General features: G+C 43.9%; 1 protein-coding gene across 12 annotated transcripts in view; it reads right to left on the bottom strand.

Annotated features, from left to right (window-relative positions):
• Window positions 1-20,074, bottom strand: part of KALRN (kalirin RhoGEF kinase) — a 1,598,314-nt gene that overhangs the window by 246,030 nt on the left and 1,332,210 nt on the right. For 6 of the 12 annotated variants that reach the window (XM_078682047.1, XM_078682045.1, XM_078682043.1 and 3 more), the window contains 2 exons: window positions 17,548-17,652; window positions 10,044-10,139 (listed from right to left, as the gene is read on the bottom strand). In XM_078682047.1, the coding sequence (XP_078538173.1) occupies window positions 10,044-10,139; window positions 17,548-17,652 (201 nt within the window). The remainder of the gene's footprint in view (window positions 1-10,043; window positions 10,140-17,547; window positions 17,653-20,074) is intronic. The other 6 variants (XM_078682046.1, XM_078682048.1, XM_078682054.1 and 3 more) reach the window with 1 other exon arrangement.

Raw genomic sequence — 20,074 nt, 5'->3', positions numbered from 1 at the left:
ATTTGCAATCTCGAGATTTCTGCTCTTTGCCCGGTGGAAGAGGTCAAAAAATATTTAAAATGTTTCTGAGAATTTGATATGAAAATGTACACCAATTTTATCTTAGGGAATAGAACCATGAATTTTATTAACAAACTTACTCAGGAGCATGGAAATAAGCTTACTCCAACTTATCCTGCAAGAGCTGGACCCAATGCTAAATTTTAAATACTGTTAGACGCTGTGATAGCTTGTTTTTAAAATATAATCTTTTATAATGTATTGCAATGTAAAATGTTTACTTTTTTTATGCTTACGAATTGTTTCTTTTCACAATGTAAATGATGATATTTTTTATCTAATAAAATTATATTTACTTTTCTTGTCCTAATCCTCACCTATATGGGGCACAGTACTAAAACCCCACCCGCTAGTTTTTTCCCCCTAAAAGCTCACTAATGTGAAAATGTTTCGCAAATATTACGTTTCCAAAATTTCTTTTGAAACCATGTCTACTACCTTAACAACTCCTATTTTATTTTTTTTTGCCGTTTTATGTGGTGCAAACTCCACCCAAAGAGCACCAGCCACACTACACCAGGTCACATGTATGGTTTTTTTTTAGGGCAAGGGGAGAATACATGATTTGCCCATAATTACACGATTTTGAACCGACCTAGAGTCTCAAACCTGGTTCCCCCAGTTCCAAAGTCGGCAGCTCTGGTCGTTTAACCACATCTTTATCTCTCTGACTTTTACTCAATTGGAGACATAACAAATTGGCATCTTAGACGCTGAGCAGCAGTTCATGGGCGTCTGCTTGGGCAGGTGCCACAAGTAAAAATCCATGTGCCCATCTGAGGGCCATTGTTTGTACTAACACTGCCCTTTTGTTTGGCATGGACCTTGCTTCCGAGAATTTTTTTTATTAACACAGGAGGACTATTCACATTGCTTGCCTGATCCACCTTGGAATTAAATGTCTATGGTAGAAAGCAAGTACAAGGGGGGAATCTGCGACAATAGCTCTGTGTCTGCCTAAGCTATGGATATTATACAAAAAAAACATTGCGACCGAATTGCAAGTATGTATGTACAGTGACAATACTTCCTGGGGAACAGTACACCTATAAGAGCATAACAAAATGATTTCGTTTTGCCATTCGCTCACTTCCCTTTAGTGAATCGAGCACTTGCTTTCACGAAGAGTATGTAACTTGCAGATCCTGGACAAACTCAGCCTTTCATCCTTCCAAGTTTCAAAGATGCCAAAGGAGTTGTGAAAGAGTACAGTACTGTGGGAGCAAGTGCTATATAAAATAAAGGGTATTTTATGAAAAGCCATTTAGTTTGCTTTGCTCCCAACATATACCTCATGTATGCGGGTCATCTGGTTAGTTAAATAGAAGTAAGTAAAGTTTTAGAAAACATGCCCTGCTGCCTGTTCTCACTTTTATCTGAAGAGAGGAGGAAAGCAGTGAGAAAGCACTAAAAGGGAGGGGACCATCGCATCTCTCCTTTCAGGCAGTATTTCTTGGTAACCTGAGACCGGGGTGTTGGAACCAAACAGACGAACGTATTGAACATTGCTATATGTGACGAAGGTGCTTAATTTGGTAGGGTACCTTAGGCGATGGACACAGGGACTCCGACTACGCTACAAAGGGGAAAATGTAGATATGAAATGAACCTGCAAAAGTGGGGAAAAGAGGCAGGAAGTGTAGAGAGCTGGGAGGGGCAGGCATAGCGCAGATTGAATGAGAGGCAACCAAGACATCCAGCAGCACCATCCTTCTGGGGGTCCGAAGAAAAACCAGGCGGCCTGCGATTTTTCTTCCAAGTGAGCACTGTTGGTGATGTTTTATGAGGTGTAGAATGTGTGTCAGAAAGACACGACGAGATCACATGATGACAGACATGTGGTGCAAGAGAAGTCGCAGATTACAATCGGAATGAACAGCAAACAGCCTCGGTATGCCCACATTACAATATATGCTGTTTTGATCGTCAGGTTGGCGCTGCCATCATGAATCTAGAGGCAAAGCCGTGTCTTTACTCACCCCGGGGATTATTGTATGTCGCCAGAAGGGGAGGACACCACCAATGCGGCTTTTCCGACCAGGGGAACTCCGGCTCTCACGGGAGTTACCGAAAGAAGTACAGTCCTTGCGAAAGCAGCCCAGGACTGACGGATTCCAGGCGCACCGCGCAGGCCGGGAATGCAGTCGGTCCAGCTTTGCGACATTGAGAGAGGCGGCCCGTCGTGTCTTCAGAAAGGAGTGTTGGGGTGTGGAGCGAGTTGGAGTTTTGTTTCCTGTGCTGCCACTCCGCAATGGCAGCGATTCCACAGTTGCGGGTCCAAACGGGGACAAGGGCAAATGCGCGCGGGTACACCGACCCTAGGTGGGTCCCCTCGCCCGGAGGCACCAGTGTACTGAGTGAATCCAGAAGCAGGTCTGAAGGTCAGACTTGAACTGGCTCCGGACTGGGGCCCTCGCCCGCGGACAGCCGGCTGCGATGAAATAAAAGGGGGAGAAGGCCTCCGGTGTGAATGGACCCCTTGTTTGTCCTGAACACGGAAGAGGCGCACGCGTCCCGGGCTCTTCAGTACATCCCCACACACAGGGTGCTGCGGGAGATCCAACACCAACTGGGATTAAACCTGTAGATTACAGTGATTTGTAGAAGAAACACAGGAATGGAATATGGTCTCCCCAATTGCATGGACCCATCAACTAAAATTTTTATTGTAGAGAGCAAGCACCATGGGAAGTTCTGAGAAGCGAACTCCGTTCCTGCCTCAGCTATTGACACTACACTAAACTATCAGTTGTGGCCTACTAGGCAGGATGATGCTCGCACAGTGATATTACTTCGTGGTCAACAGAGGAAGCATTCTTTATTGCATTCGGGTTGGCTTTGTGAACCGTCTCATTGCAATCTTCAATGGTTATGACGTCACCACAATCAGGAATTAACTTTTTATAATAGTGTTTCACACATCAATTTGTCATCTCAGAGCCATGCACACAGAACGTGTTACCATTACCCAGTTTAATGGTACTCAAATTACCAGCCTTGGAAGGATAGAAGGCTGAGTTGTCCTTGCCAGGTTGTAAACTTAAACAGTAGGATAAAAAGAGGACGGTCACATGCGTCCAATGAGCGGAAGGTCAGTTGATAACAGCAGGCTTCTTTGAGAGTTGGTTGCAGAGTTTGTGTCCATATTAGTTTTGCATGACTTGAAGTTGTGGTACAATTCGATGTTCTTCTGAAGCTTCGATGTACTTTGAAAAATAAACAGCCGTAATAGTCTTTGTAAAGCTCTGTGGTTCATTGTTACTTGTATATACAGTGTACAAATCTGCAAGAAGATATTCTATACAATGATGTTTATCCTATCTGTGGCTGACCTTGGAACCAGGAGAACTAGGCGCCAGATGTATCAACCATGTTTTCAGTTGAAAAGACTGCAAATTGGAGCTTGCGAATGCAAAAAATGTTTTTGCAATCTACAAATCCAATTTTAGGAGTCTGTAAAATTTTACTGAGCTCCTAAAATAAGACTGGGAATGGATACGGATTTGAAATTTGGAGGGGGTATGTTGTGGGCAAAGATTCCAAATTCTGAATCCGTATGCAGCGAATCAATTGTTTTCAACCGTAATTCCAGGAGCAAACCACTAAAATGTTATCGACACACTAGTTGGAGTAAAAACTAATTTGCAAAAGGGAAGGAGTCCCCTTTAAACCCCTTCCTCATTTAAATGGTGGTCTGCAGAATCTTACAGGCCACCACCCTTGTGATTGTGTCTAATCAGAATGAATCTCAATTTGCAAACATGCATCTTGAAAATTAATGTGGTAGGTCAAATTTCAACCTGCTGTGATTTGGAATACTATGAACAGGCCTATTGGCGCATAGACTGCTAATTGTCACCAGTGTCTGTGACCGGTGTAATAATACATGTGGGCCTAGGTTCCAATTGTGGTACCTCGAGTAAAACTGTGCACCTCTGGGCCTATCATATCGAAGAGGAAATGATTTTTCGGCCAAGCTATAGGTCCGCATTAAATGCAATAGGCAAAACAAATGAACCATTCTGTTCACAATTCTACCTTACTCATTCATCCTGCAGAATCTAGCGTGCTTACAGCGAGTCCACAGTAAAGTGCTTTGCAAGACGATCCAAGTCCTAGGCTTTGGAGTCCCTGCTTGTCGTGAAGATGCTCGCTGGCTAGACCCCAAGACCCGAGCTAGTGTGTCAGACCATGTCTGGTGGCTCAGTGAACTAATTTGTCCTCTCCATGAAGCTGCGTTTGACTTTATGGTCACTGCACTGAATGCCAGCGGGAGCACTCAGCCTTTTTTCCTTCTGAGGTTGATAAAATGAGTACCACGGTGTTTGGTAACAATATGCATCTGCTATTTAGCATCAAAGTTACCCACGGGCTTAAAGTGTGCTTTACACCTGCATTGTGTAAATTGCAGGAAGCGATGCCTGCTGGGTCGAGCAAGGTTATTTTTCTCCCACTGAATTACAAGGCAAAGCAACACAAGAACAGTACTTACACATGGCACGGGTTGTGATGAGCATTTGTATAGTTCCATTCTACCATTTGTTATGGCCCTGCAGCTTTATTGGAACAGGGATCACTTTTTACTTCATTCTTGAGTTTTGGTGTTCTGCTACCACGATGTTTTGCAGCGGGCTTTAGCAGTTACATACCGCTGCAACATGCCCATTTAGCAATATTTCCTCCCTATTGATCCTTCATCGCACCATACTTGGAATTTCCACTTCGTCGTCCTGTAGTCTCAGGACTGGAAAGGTTCTTCCTGACACTTCTAACAGCCCAGCTGTCAGACGTCTTTTTCTCTTCCACTGGGGGTTATACTCCTATGGTTGCCTCCTGGTGAGGACAGAAGACACTGCATTCTGATATAAACAACATCTAAGGTGCACCCTGCAAGCAGCTGCACCCAGCAGGTGCCACTTGCCTGGCATCAAGTGGCAGGTAACATGCCTCGCTGCTTCCACCACACCCATGGCACACTGCCCCTCTAGCTCTGAGTGTGAGTGGCGATATTCCGTCTGCTTCCCTAGAGCTAGCTGGTTCACTCCTCAGAGCAGGTAGGCCACGAGATGGCCTGCCACCTGAGGCCCAGATACCAGTCGAAGCGGTGGCATCTGGGTATACCAGGAGACGGCTGCTTAGTCTAACAATAGAGGGTGCCGGGTCTGGCCCTCAGCACTTCGCCTCAAAGCCTGAAAGATCAAAGCTCATAGAAACCCCAGGCCCTGAAGCAACAAAGAAAGTGATAATAGCGCTTGCCGACTCACCCCATGGTGTGAGATGTGGTTTCATTCTCACTGTGTGGGCACCAACTGAAGTTTGCACTGAACCTGGATTACAACTGGTGCAATATTAAATAAATGAAAATGCAGCTCCCCACACGAAAGTACACAAATACTCCGTTACACACCCCATTGTAGGGGAAAACAAGCCGTACCATGGCACCAACCCCTATTTTGGAGTGCAGAAGTTGGGGTGGTAAATACTTCACCCGGGGACATCGGTATTTACTGGGTGCGTTACTACTTCCTCAGAAAATGGATGACTTGTAATAAGGCCCTATAGATTTTAGGGAGAGGCAGAGAGCAAGGCTACAGTTTTCAGGATGCGTCTGGAGAACATGCTAAGTGAAATGTATGAAAGCCCTCGGAACTCCCTCCTTCCAGAGATGTCCCTACTGTTTACCATACTGCTTTGAAGACACAACTTGCCACGACACTGGGTTCCCTTCTAAACTAAGCAGCAATGGTCGCATAGGCCCTAATGCAAGAACGAAACAAAATGGCCGTCCCTCACCCCTATTTGGGTATTTAAAGACCACCATACCTGGAGTGCGCCAGGGCGGTGTGCAACTTGTAAACCTGGGCCCCAGTGCTCCTGCACCTGCTGCCCTAGTGTTGGCTCTGCCCATGCTCTGGTCTTGTCCTCCTGCCCCCCCCTCTATGCCGAGAGGCATTCTTAAGGTAGTTTAAGACTCACGCCCTCAAACATCCTGACACGGCATAAAGTGCATGTGTTGTGTGCTCTGAATACTCCTACGTCTATCTGTGGGAAGCATTTTTGGTTACATCTGTGGCAACGTGCGCATGCCCATAGACAACGAGCGCACATTTCAATGTGCATGTCTGACATCACTGAAGTATCCACACCTGAGCAGTATGGACAGTAACACGAGGCCAGATTGTGTTCATCTTCTCGCAAATAACGTTAGGAGGTGATCCGCACTACCACAAACGCTCAAGCCATCTACTGAGCCTCCAGGCACAGAATCCATTTGCCAACATCCGAGAGACCCATGTCAACCAACGATGCCCAGGATTCTGCAGGTGAGAGAAGCAGAGAGAGACAAAGCAGAGGAGAGGAGAGGGGCAAGGTTGGAAGACTGAATAAATAATAAAAGGACCCATGATATAATGTTATTCTTAAGAGGAGGATAATTGGAGTCCGGCGTTTGCTGCAGTGAAAAGAGTCCGGTTGCTCTTTGGAGAGACATTAATAAATGTAACCAGTTACTGAATTTATAATTTTTTTCAGTGGAAGCGAACACAAGGGGTTCTGGAGAGTCGGGATCAAAATGATGTATTCACAGGGTCTGAACCAGGATATAAACACTAGTACTCAAACAAAAAAAAATGCATCAATGTTAAACTCACAGATTTTGAATAGTGATAAACATGTCGCTGTGTTAGCCAGAGTATATATTATGTAGATCGATGCTTCTCTGACACAATGAATCCTTATACAATTTTTTTCTCAGAGTTTTATATAGCGCGAACTAGACCCGGATCGGGTATCAGAACGCTTTACATAGCACCAGTTACGTTACATAAGGACACGCATTCATTTTTGTTAGGCACGGGCACGCATTCATTTTTGTTAGACACGGGGAGATTAAGTGATTTGTCTAGAATCACAGGATGTTCAGCGCCCTTGCCGAGACTCGAACCCAGTTCCCCAGATATTTTGTAACCAATAAAGGGAAACTGACTAATTGCACCTTGATGAAATTCAGTTTTAAATATAATTGTGAAACTGATTAAAACACTGCGATGAATGAGTTCTTCGCAAAAGGGTCAGTTTTCCATTCCAATTTCGGAATAAGCAGGTCGCGTCCTGCAAAGCGTCCAGTCCATGTCACGAAAGTTGCCAATTCGTCACTAACCTTCAATAAACCATCATTCGACAAATTATAATTTGTCAGTGTAGCAGAAATCTAAGTCATTTAAGAGTGATCTAGGTGAACACCAAATAGGCCGTCTTGTCCTCAATGATGTTTGGAAGTGTTATTACTGTTAAGATGTATGTGTACAGAGTTAAGTATTTTTTTTAATTAAGTTCCCTCACATGACAGTGAAATTGCCATGTAGAGCACAGTAGCACACATCACACTATACATTGGTATAACTGTAATGGGCCAAGATAAGAAAGTGTCGGGGTTTCCTCGGTTTGCAAGAAAAATGTAGGGACTTTTACAGAATGTAATTTAATCATATCACAATTTGATTGGAGTACGCTTTTTGCTGTCATTCACATTCATAAACTGTATGGACTCATGGCGATATTTCTAACTCTCTAAGAAACTGGCATCCAAACAGATGTAATTGCAAAGAATGCAATGTAATTATATTATCCTAAGCGCAGGCCAAAATGCATAGTTCAGCTCAGAATCTGCTACAGGATTAGCTTTGGTTCAGTTGGTAACCACCAATGAAGAGAGTTTGTGCACTAAAGTGAGAGGTTACTTTGACCGAGAGCGGAAGTGAGAGAGAGAAAAGGGAAAAATGAGGAAGATAAAGATAGGAAATCAGTGACAACTGGAGAAAGAAGCCCTCGAAAGGAGATAAAAAGACTCCGAGAAAGATACAAGTGTAGGGAGGTGAAAGAGTCATGAGATGGAAACAATACTTGGCAACCTTGGTATTCAGCAATCTGTCATTTGGCAGCATTGGTGGCGGGCTCGTACAAAAAAAAAAAAAAGTTTGACCATCTGCACTTTTTCTTTATTTGGAACAAATTATGCACTAATTTTACCATAATATCTACCTTGAAAATCCACCCTTGTTATCTGTGAGGTACCGTCCTGCCTCCAGTTTGCCGCATAGCTAGTCTGTACCAATAGTACGATACTCATGTTGGTCTATCCGGTCTTCAAACACCCAGCGGGGGAAGCTTAATAATGTGCAGCTCAGAAAGCCTCAAATGCAATGAAGTAGCTTGCCCCTCGGGGATACACTTTCACCACCACCTACCCTCGTTTGCCAAGCAGTTATGATGCATCCAAAAAAAGAACAGTATTCCTATTTCGTAAAGCACTGGAAAGAGGATAGACAGGTACACAAAAAAATGATCCTCCTGTACTCAGAACGACCAGCTCTAGCCTGCTTCCTGATCTCTTGATTACCTGGGCTGTCTGGGACATTTTCAGGTTGGCTGCTGGACGCTGTAAAATCAGCATGTTGGTAGAAACATGGGCCACACAACCAACCCAAATTGTTTAGCGTCCTTTTATGACATTTAGAACTCTGGAACGCTGAGAGCTCCATTGAAGACAGTGGGTGAGGGCCAAGGATGGCGGACATAGACCTTCGGCTCCAACATTCAAAAGTCTGGCTTTCGGTTCTCGTTCTCTAATTTGTAATACTCTACCGTCAGTGAGTGAAATGTTATAATAGCCTTACAGGCCTAACGCGTCACACTGCATCAGTTCTTAAGGATGCTGTTCTTTGTAATAGGCCTTTGCAGTGGCTCAGTTTATAACTCAGGTAGAGGTCCTTAAACAACCAGTAAGCCCACCTTCTACGGGTGTATTGTATCGGTGAAGCCATCAACCTCTGTGGCACTCCACACCAGACGGGTGTCATTGTTGCTCATATCAAATATGCCATCCTCATTATGCCAACAGTCTTCAGCCCCGAAGACATCGATACCCTTTTAGTTGGTTTTATCAAAGACAACAGAGGCAGAACCAGCATAAACAATCCATTAACATCAACCAATCTTGTGGAGGTGACCCCATAACTTAGTAAAACTGTCTCGCCACTGTGAAACTCAGTGTAACTAGAATGTCGAAGGCTCTATGATGAAACAATGACAATGAAAAAACAAAATGATTGTCTTTTCCTTTATTTAAAACAAATAGGGAGATGTCACCGCACCATGTTTTAATGGGGAGTAGGCTCTCAAGCGCTACTTTTCTCCCATACACGGTCTTGTCTCCTTGACTACACATTTTTAGTTCCCCCTATCTGCCCCATGTCCCTATTTTCTTATAATGCTTTTATTGCCCTCTACCTTTACCCACTTTTTTCCAGCCTAGTTTAGCATGAGAAATCCTGCTTTTAATGTGCTTTGAAGAATGTCATTACTTTTTGTGTTGGCATCCATAAGGCAAAGAATTTTGATCAATACCTTTCATTTTCCGATGTTAAAATGCTCAATTTTTTACTGAACACAGTCTGAAATCAAAAGAGAGAGTTAGTGTGGCACCCTAAAAAACACAAGTCTTTTACTGCTTAGGCTCCTAAGGTATCTTCTTTTGGAAGGGAAGCGACCAAAACCTGTTATTGACAGGAAAAATAAAGACATTTTGGAAGAAAGTGTGTGTGATACTTGTATGTTTTTCGAACTTGTATGCGAACAAGTGTAAGTCTACGAAAAGGTACACTTGAGCAAACTTAACCAGTCCAACCTAATTAAGAATTATATTTCTGCTAGAGAAAAGAGGGAAGTGTCCATACCACTAAATACACAGAAAGAAGTTGAATAGCTTGGCCTGTGAGACTGCCAACAAAGATGTTAATCAGTTCTTAAGTAGCACTTCTGGATAGGTTCATCCCAATTGATGTATTGAAGAAATCCACTAATATTAAAGGGAAAGAAATGCAGTGAAAGCGCTTGCAAACAATGATCAACGCAAACAAAGCAGGCTTCAAATGTACAGTGCCCTGAAGAACGACTTGCCACCGCGGTTAAGGCTCGACACTTACCATCTTCGTTTTGACCAGCTTTTCTATGGCGCTGACCAGATCTGCAGCACTGGGTACTTCTGCCGAGCTCTGCCGAGCAGCTAACAAAGAGGAGGACTGCAAGGAGCCAGTTAGCAAGAGAAGAAGCAGGTTAGCGGGATGAGCAGGTATTGTAAGAAGAAAGCACAGCAGCAGTCATGCATGTCATGTTAATGGAAAGCAAGCAGGAAATAATCAGTTAGTCAAGGTGGGGATTAATGTACTCAAAGGTTTTGGGGTGGTCCCCCAGTCAATAAAACACATTCTGCCTCATAGAAGTTGGCTGGAGCTTTACAACTTGAAAAGAGATAGGTTGGCCCAATATATATATATATTTTATGGATATGAGATCTAGAGCAGATCGACAAAACTACTAGTGCATGACTGGAATAGCATCACAAAATATTACTGCACACTGTCATAGGAACTGCCTTGCTCCTTTCTAAATCTCACATTCAAAGGTCAAAAATTGGCTTCTTCGAAGTACCACGCCACATTGGCCATACATCATGATCCCAATTAAGAAAGCAAACAGAGCGAATAACAGATATACCAAGTATGGATCAAAAAATTAGGTTTACTAAAATCTCACGAAAAAGTATTGGAAAATCCACCTTAGAAGCACAGGTTAATCAGGGTAAATTAAAGACTAAACAGATACACAATAACGAACGTTATCAAGCACATAGCCTTTCACCTAGATCACATAAATTGCACTAGCTGTTCAATTTATTGTGGTCACAGGGAATTTTGCAACAGTGCTGAGATATTCGGCTGCGACGTTGGTTTGACAACCAGTGCAAAGGTGACGTTTTGTACTGATTGGTCGGTACAAATATCTCTTCAAAAAGAACAATTGATGGACAGAATGCAGAACAATGTCATATATTCACCACCAGTACAGAGATATGGGCCTAAATCCATCGTTTTTTGCTCATCATGCCATTCCAGTTTGGATCCAGCCATATGCAAATTAGTCTTGACCCTGCACCCAATGGAAACAGTCCAGCCCGAGCTGCCAGGAGATGTCCTCCCTGGACTGGAACTAAGCATCATAGGATCGGTTTCGGGCTTTCAGCCCTAATCAGCCAGAATAGCTTCTTTCCAGTGGCATAGCGAGCACGGGACCCACGTGTTTGCTTTGTTCGCCCTAAGTTGGCAGGGTATGCCAGACATGGGTCCCTTGCTCACTTTGCCACTGGATTCAAGCTAGCGTGGCTGATGAAGGGTGTTACCAAGAAACCGGTCCCAGGATGCTTGTTGCCGGTTCAGGGAAGACCTGGCTTGGCAGTCCGGGCTGGATTGTTCCCATGAGGCACAGGGTCAAGACTGATTTGCATATAGCTGGGTCTGAACTGAGGTGGCAAAGTGAGCTAAAGAATGATAATGGATTCAACACAGATCTGTGACTGGGGGTGAGTGTCTGAAAAGTTTCAGTGCTTTGTCCATCATCTCCTTGTGTTTGCAAATATCTCTTCAAGACTATTGCAGAATTGTCATGTACCAGTGTAAAATTGTCTCACGCTTGTGGGCTTGCATGTGGATTTGCCCGATCCGGCCCCAGGAGCCTCATGGCTTCATTCTTTTATAAAAGAATCAGGGGAGAAAAAAAACCTACTCATTACATCTTGATGCAGGGCACAAACCAATCCTCCACTAATTTCTGGTGTCTGTCTGCTTCGTGTTCCATTGCTTATACAGTGTCCTGGTGTGTTAAGAAAGGCCCTAAGAACTGGGTTTCTACCAGTGCAGCAAGTAAGATTTCTGATCTTCCTTTTACCCTTAGAGAATCACTGGCTCTGCACCGCAGCTGATAGAGATTCTCCGGCACCTTGCCTTCCCTAGCAGAGGCCACTAATGCCTCGTCCTAAGGCTGCCCTAGAGATTCTCCAAGTCATCTGCCCTTCCTAAAACGTGGTGCGGGTGGTGCTCCATCACACCATGACTGCGAGAAAGTCTCTCTTTCCCCTGTTTCCCCAAAAAGACTTTATTCTGAGCAAAGCCTAAATATTTCACTCTGCGAACTTGGCTCAAACACAGTACTGACCCACACAGACGGTTCATGGCAAAATAGCTTTGCAACACCAAAGCACAGTGTTTTTCTCTCGTACCTCCATTCACCCTAGTTTGGGCTGCGGACCCCCATGCCGGCCCAAGTCAATATGCAGCCCTTTTGATAAATGTGGTTGCTGCTGTGGCATGAGATAGACAACCTCCTACATTTTATTTGGAGATTTTCTGGTTAATCTTGAGCACTTTTCTATCCTGCCTGATAAAAGCAGCTTCTAGGATGGCAAATAAATGGACAAGTTTCCCCATGTTATCTTCCGACCCACCTGTCACTGTACATATGCCGAGTATCTACAAGAAGCCCCTCTGTGGTGTAAAGTTTGAAAAATCCCAAAGTATTAAAGCAATTAGTTTAAAATAGAGAAAAAAAAGAAGGGAGTTTAGATAAAATCTAAAGGGCAAAACAGAGAGGTCACAATAAGTAGAAGGGTGTGTGTTAGGGGAATGCATAGGATTAGTGTACAGGAATGAGATGGCGGCAGTGCATGGGTTAGTCTCGGGGATCAGGCACTTCACAGCACGGGGCACGCAGCTGGGTCACTGCTAGGGTCAGAGAGCAGAGTTCACGGTCAGCCTGATGGTGTGAGTAACGGTTAGTGGAACATTTTATGGAGATGGATAGCTTCAGAGGATGGAAGTTGGGCTCAGTGGTTCAGTATTCAGAATGGGCGGGGCTCTGTGTGCACACCACAGGAAGCCCCATCAACTGCACCCAGGAGATTATGAAGTGCGGCTGGATGAAGCGCCTGCGCAGTGACCGCGGAGTCGAGGCACCTGCCAGGCAAGTGCAGCTGCGGCGGGGGGCTTCCGTGCTGAATGACAAGGCATACATGAGGGGCCGTGCGCCGGCTCTGCAGATATTTTTGATCTTCTTCCCGCAGTCCGGCATACAGCGCTGATAAACGGGCGCCATTATACTGCTGCTGGAATGCGCCCCCACTCACTGCCCCCTCTGGCTCCGTGCCACTGTCAAGATGGATGTTTCAGAGCTGCATGCCACACAAGCCACCAAACACTCCCTACGCGTGCACTAACGCTCCTAGGCATTTCCTCACAGATATGAAGGGCTATATTAATGCATGTACAATGCAGCAGGAGATGCCCGCCACTGGTCCTCTGAGCGGCCTCCCTGTTGCATTGAAATGATTCATCTCACTTAGAGGCCGCGGCGTATCCACATGTTTACTGTTCACGTAAACAAGGCTGGGGATGCAATGCTTTGCGAACGTGATGCCCTCGAGAACATCTCTTCGGTGCGGTGTCTCGCCACACTGTGCACGAGACCGCCCCTTCTTCCAAAACAGCACTCGAAGACAAAAGTATGCTGCTGGAGCTGAACTCTAGCCCCAAAGTATATCCCGTGGCTACAATATTCCCACTCACAAACACTTTGCCGAGTTTGATCCTCGTACAGCTCTTCAGGCCACCTCAAAAACACGGAAGTCAGGGGAGGTGGAAAGATGGACCAAGAGAGAGGGGAGGAAGGGTAAGAGAGGGGGAATGATGGAGCAGCCTTGCGGATAGAGCTGCCGTCCCCAAAATGCTACAATTTCACCCGAGAGAAGCTTTAGATACCTGGTCAGCACGCATGGAGCAAGAGATGTGTGGGGGAACAGAAGGCAAGCTGAAGAATTTCTGGATTGAGGGTTAGAGTAATAAGTGTACGATGGATAGTAAGAAAGTATAGGACTTCAATGTTCCCCTTTTTATTAGGTTTCGCCTACACAGCGCTTGCGCCGTTCTTGCAAAATCTCTTAACTAAAAAAAAAAAAAAAAAAACTTAAAAAGTGGCTTAGAGCCCACCCTTTACTTACCATTGGTTGGCTCCCACGACACTCTTGCTTCTTTTCTTCGTGTTGGTCAGCGCCTTTCTACCGCCACATCCCTGCTCAGCTTCACGTCTACGTCCTTGCTGTGGAGCTTGGACCAAGTTCTGCTTCTAACAGCCAGAATCCTTCCACTGGCCACGCACTTGTAATACAATTATTTTTTTTAACTTTCTAGCATCCGCATTCGGTTTGTTGCTTGCCTGTCCCTACCACCATATGCACTTGAGTGCCAGATAGTATGGTTTTATTGGCTGAAAAGGCACACATTGTTCACGACCGAAGTGCTAGGCTGGCAGAAGAGAACATCCTCCTACAGAAGGCATTGGGTGTCCTGCATTCTTTACCCGGTGGAGTGGTAGGAACGTGCCAGATTTGACTCAGGAAGTGGAGGCTTGGAACACCATTCTCTCTGGGGTGAGGTACTGGGTGATTTAAATCAGATCCCCTGGAGCAGAGCAATGACGGTGGGTAATTGTTTTGTGCACTGGAGCCTCAGTGCTGGGCTTCTACCAAGCCCCGAGTAGGACATCAGTGAAAGCTTGATTAAATGGGAGTAAGGGTTCAGAGGTGGCAACTCCCGACTGAAGCACCTCTGTCGAGACATTTGTTTTGACTGCCACGGAGGGCAAGTGAAGGTCCAAGCCCTCAGCCGCCCGTCGCACCACCACAAAGAATAAAGCACCCTCCTCAGTAGCCACAGTAAGGGGAAAGACCAAGTCAGTGTTCGGTGAGGTGTCTAACCCACTGGGATCCACGATTTCCTCATACCAGTTGTCCTTTGTGTCATGTAGGGGATACGGATATCCCTAAGCATCCACAGATCCCTCCCATTCTTCTCCCTCGTCAAGTCTGTCAAATGAAAAAGGCACTGGCTGCAACGCAGAGGGCATTCTCCTGTCCAGAAAACGTCCGTCTACCTGATTATTGAAGTCAAGAATGACGATGGGGATGGTGTTGCTGGGAGCGTTGCTACCAGAGTGAACGCAGAGGAAGGTCACGATCCTGTGGGTAGCGCTGCTTCGCATCCTGCATGGAATCAAAGGCCCGAATGGTGCTGCCAGCGAGAATCCAGTGGGGACCTCCCCGAAGGCATAGGTCCAAAGGCAATCCAGAGGGGTAGGGCTTCCCAAATATGAGGTGCATGGCCTTATCGAACTCTTGGTGGGGTTAGCTCTGGCTCCGGGAAAGACATGGAGGCACAGAGCGGAATCTGGCACAAGCTCCACAGAGGAGAGAGGTCTGGGGGTGCAAACGCTCCTGCATCTAGTCCAAAGATTTGGATAGACGTGACAAAGTCGAAAAAACAGTTCAAGCCAGAGCTTCCACCAGCATGCTTATGGAATATAAACGCTGTGGTCTTGACAGTGCAGACATTAATGTCAGTTTGGACACTAGCCACAGAGAAAGGGCAGAATTCCAACAGATCTGGACTATGCCTCATTTACTGAGATATCGCCGCCTTTTGCTGAGTGAGAAAATGTAGAAGAGAAGCAGATACACGGTCTGCGTATCAGAAAGATAAGCTGTGCTACCACTGTGGGCCATGGGTTAACCACGATCAGCAAGAACTACAAGTCCAAGAGTTAACCATTAGCAGACTGAGGGCGGACATGCATTCGGTGTGGTTGGATAGTGAGAATGCTGATCACATCAAGTGTACGCACCCCTTGAGGTCTATTGTTTCAAATAACCTCTTACTTATCTTCACACAAGTCACGTGGTGAAAACATTTGGAGGTGTCTAGCAGGGCCCCATGAACGTATTAAAACAGTACTCTTCCTGCTGTAACACCAACCTGACTATTCTATTAACAAGGGACATAAATAAACGTAGGGACTGAATCTTTTGGGGTTTGTAGTAGGCTCCGGGCGGAGAACAGCTGATATTGTACCATCCTAATATTTAATGTTCAATACCTTCTGGAATTTCACAGTGTCACTCAAAGGGGTTTAATGTTCCCTGCACGGCACCCTATCTCAAATTGCATTCAGCCTTGATTTGATTAATTCATTGGATCGATTTTTATTTGACTAATTAAAATGAAGATAAGTGTACCTCCTGCATCATATAATATATTTGATTCTCATTTTCATTTGTACTGTCTATTCGCAAGTGCCTCACACTTCCTCTGTTGATGCAACATTTAGGTTTCTTCTTGAGCGGATAATGTGTGTGCACCTTATTTATAGAAAACGTATTATCCACAATATGCGTTTTATGGGCAGTTCCAGCGATAGCACATGTGGGCACTTTACCAGATCTTTTCCACTCCCGGCGCCACTTGCGGGAGGCTCCTGTTTGACAGCTGAGCTCCTCGGGTGATCCCCGACAGGACAATCAGTGACTGTTTGTCCCAAAAGAGTCAGAATTGTGCGCCTTTCATGTAAATAAAAATAAGAACACACCCAAAAAAGTTGTCTGCTCGAACGTTGGCTCAGAAACTTGAAAGGTTGCTTCGAAAAGAAATGCACCGACATTTGAGAATTCCGCAGCAACACATTTCATACGTATAAATGAAGGACTCAGCGTTTTAAATACTTTGGATTCTTGTTAAAAATAAGAATGAACTCACCATACCCAATTTAAACGAGGTTTTTCGAAGCAATAGCACTTAGGGCTACTTAGTTGTTTTGATGTTCAGGTAGGACTTTTCTAGCCTTACTCGACTCAAAATAGGCCTAACACTATGTTCTTATTATTGGGTCCGAATCATATGCTGCACTATCCCTTAAGTCTCACAGTGGATGCCATCATTTTATCGATTTTGTATCTTGAGCATGGTGCAAAAAATGTAAACCGCAAGCCGAATCCTGGGAAGGTAAGACTACGTACCTTTAACACAAATGTTGTGGTTGAGATGGGGCAAAGGGTGCATTTGTAAGAAATGTAGGCCCCACATATAAAATATTTCGTAGGATTTGAAGACTACAGGAAGCTGAAAAACTGCCATCTGTGAACTGCAATTTGCCGAGAGTTCATGTTCGTACCTCCCAGAACATAGGCCTAGATTCCATGACCTGAAGTAGGCTGCGGCAGGAACATTTAACAAATTTCATGAATGTGTTGCATGAGGGTATGTTTGCATATCCTTGTTCCCTACTCGTATGGAGGTGTTCCCTACTCGTATGGAGGTGTTCTCTACTCGTATGGAGGTGCCCCCCTTACCTATTCTCTTGATCTGGTCTGAATTATGACTTCTAAATCAATGAAAGGAGCATCATGTTTTCCTGTCAATGCACTACACAACAGTGGAAATGCTGTGTCTCGAATACTGCAAGACAAAAAAAATGCTACTAGAAGTCTTTGCTGTTGACCCTAAATTTACAAGTAATCAGTACATTAGGGAACAGATTACGTGTAGTGCCTGAAAGAACAGACTACCACAGAATTCGGATGAATGGTCTGTAGCGAAATGCAAAATAGACCGGAACGACCCATAGCATTACACATCCACTAATCAATTTCTGATGCAGCAGAAATTAATCCAGCTCATTAGATCAGAGAAAGCAAAGGAAGTCTATAGATGTTCACATTTATACAGATGGAAGACCTTCACACATCTGGCAAGTAGATAACTGGCCACTTACCAGATCATCCTGAGCAGGATCGTTATCGAAAATCTTCATTGGGGGAGGAAGGGGTGTGTGGGATTCTTCATCTGGTTCATCATCAACCCAAACCTTTTTGGTCTTCTGCAACCACAAAAAGCAACAATCAATTTTTCTTGTATGTTCCCATTGACAATAGTCACTGCTTCAACCAATACCATTTGCTCTCCTTTTGGATATTAAGGCTAGAATCCATTAGCAGGCACTAAGAGATCAGCTCCCCTTTAAATTGATAGCGTATATCTAGACATGCAATTTAAGTCAACAATAGTTTGACATGTAGCTTTGAATCAATCCGGAATACAAGGTGCGAGCTTGCTGTTGAAGTTCTATTATGAAGATTCCTAAAGAGAAGAAGCTGTAAACTATAAGAGTCAAATGCATCTTTGGTCTTCAAAATGTAGCTTTTAAAATGACAAATGGATTGACAGCCACTTACATGGAACTAAAACAATTGGGATGCTTTCGCACGAACGTCAATGAATCAACATATAAAACACAAACAATATGTTTCCTGACCGATTCAATAGCAGATAGATTTAATAGACTTATTGCAATCACGTGATTCAGTATATCAATGCTCGTGGCAACATATTTCCTTCTCCACTTTCTAAGAATAACACCTATAATTAAGATGGTGTCTTTAGAAGCACTACCAAGCATCTTTGTGAGTGTGAGCAAGCATGTTGCAGTGGCTAAAATTATCGGGAAGGTCAATACTGGAGTGAAGAAATAAATGGTGGGTCCTGACAAAAAACTAAAGATCCTGACAACAACATTGCAAAGATTGAAAGAGGAATAGTTCGGGTAGAAAGCAGAAACAAATTTCAGGTCCACAATAAAAAAAAAAGCATGGAGGAGAATACATATTCAAGAACACAGGAACATTTGCAAAATGACTAACGATTTCAGCTATCACAACGGGATAGGATTCTTATATGAAAAGAAATATGTAACATTTGAGAAAGGTTCCGAACAAAGCATATGGTTAGCTTTAGGGAGCCTGAGGTTTAGCAACTAAGATGCCTATTCATAAAGGTATTTTGGGTTAAGCAAAGTGGTACTTCAGAAGTACTTTTTACATACTCTAAAATGCCTTTGTGAATTTGCCACAAAAGATCAAAAATGGGAATAATTATACACAATTGGTTCAAATAGAAGGGTTGTGTCAGTTTGCACTTTTCCCAATAGGAACTTAGATGTTTGAGGGCCGATTCACAAATGCATGTAAGAGTACGTAAAACAGTACTTCCGATGTACTACTGCCCATGATCAAAGGCTTTTATGAGATGGCCCTCAAGTCCACTGTACACCATTTATCACAATGGAATGAAAGGATGATGCAACCTACCAACCGAGTAAACAAACTGCATTCCTTTTTCTTTAATTTGATTGTAGCATTTGTGGCATTTCAGATGAACAGGCCTTTAACGTAGCAAATCATACATTTCACCAATAGACCTGTTCTCAAATCTCAAACATGCTAGACAAAAACTGTGTTGATGCGTCAAGAGGTGCCTTACTCCAGAAAATAGTCAAGATGTGTACAATTATTGGTAACATATTTATGCCCATTATATTGTTTCACCCTAGGCCTAGCTTGATAGCTCATATGACGTCACCATTGTTCTGAACCTACTGGCTGATGAACAATCCTGATCCCCTGAACCACTTGCACCAATATGCAAGAATGACAGTATTTATGAAAGAGCATGAAAAATACCCAAAAGGATTTGATCAGCAAGAATCAAAAGAGGGAAGACTATAAGAGGCAAAATATGGTTCCTGAAAGTCTTCTTAAAATTGACAAATGCCTGGGTCCCCTGCTTGGCTATGTCACTCTCTGAGGAAACGCTGGCAAGCTAACTAGGTCACCCTTTAAAAGCAATCATCGAGTCTTAGATAAATGTAAAGTACCTCATAATATAGTTTTTCTATGGACCGGCCAGTGAGCTGCTGTTCTTCTACAGCTTCAGTCAAAAGACTGCATACAAAATGAATAAGTCCATTATTTTGTTTTGATGAGAATTTGTCTCGTATAGCAAGTGTCTTCATGTAGTATTTAAAGAACCTCTTGCTGCTGCTTATCTTAAAATTTTCTAATATTTGGTATTGGACTTACATTGCGAGAAGTACATTTCTAAGCAGATGAAGAGAAATTGACCGCACCTCTGATGGTTCTGGGGAGTTGTAAAGTACCCCATTTCTTATGGTAGCTTGGCATTTTAGTACTGCCTAAATGTCCTAACTTCAAAGTCCAGCGTTCCATTACACATGTTAAGTTTGATGTGGATTTTCTAATATGTATTCACCTGATATTGCAGACTGTTTGTAAGCCTATTTTTCACAACAGCACTCTCGTAGTTTCCTCAATCCTGCAAACAATTTTAATCAGCGTAATGCGAATGTTTGTGCCATTTTGAGCAAGGGACAAACAGTTATTTGCCGCCTGGCACGAAAGCAATTGAAAATTCTCGCTGGTATGATTGTATCACTCTGATTAGAG

Source organism: Lissotriton helveticus, chromosome 3_1, assembly GCF_964261635.1.
Source record: "Lissotriton helveticus chromosome 3_1, aLisHel1.1, whole genome shotgun sequence".
NCBI classification, from domain to species: Eukaryota; Metazoa; Chordata; class Amphibia; order Caudata; family Salamandridae; genus Lissotriton; species Lissotriton helveticus.
The sequence above is the reverse complement of the archived record's forward strand: the minus strand, read 5'-3'. Positions and strand labels throughout refer to the sequence as shown.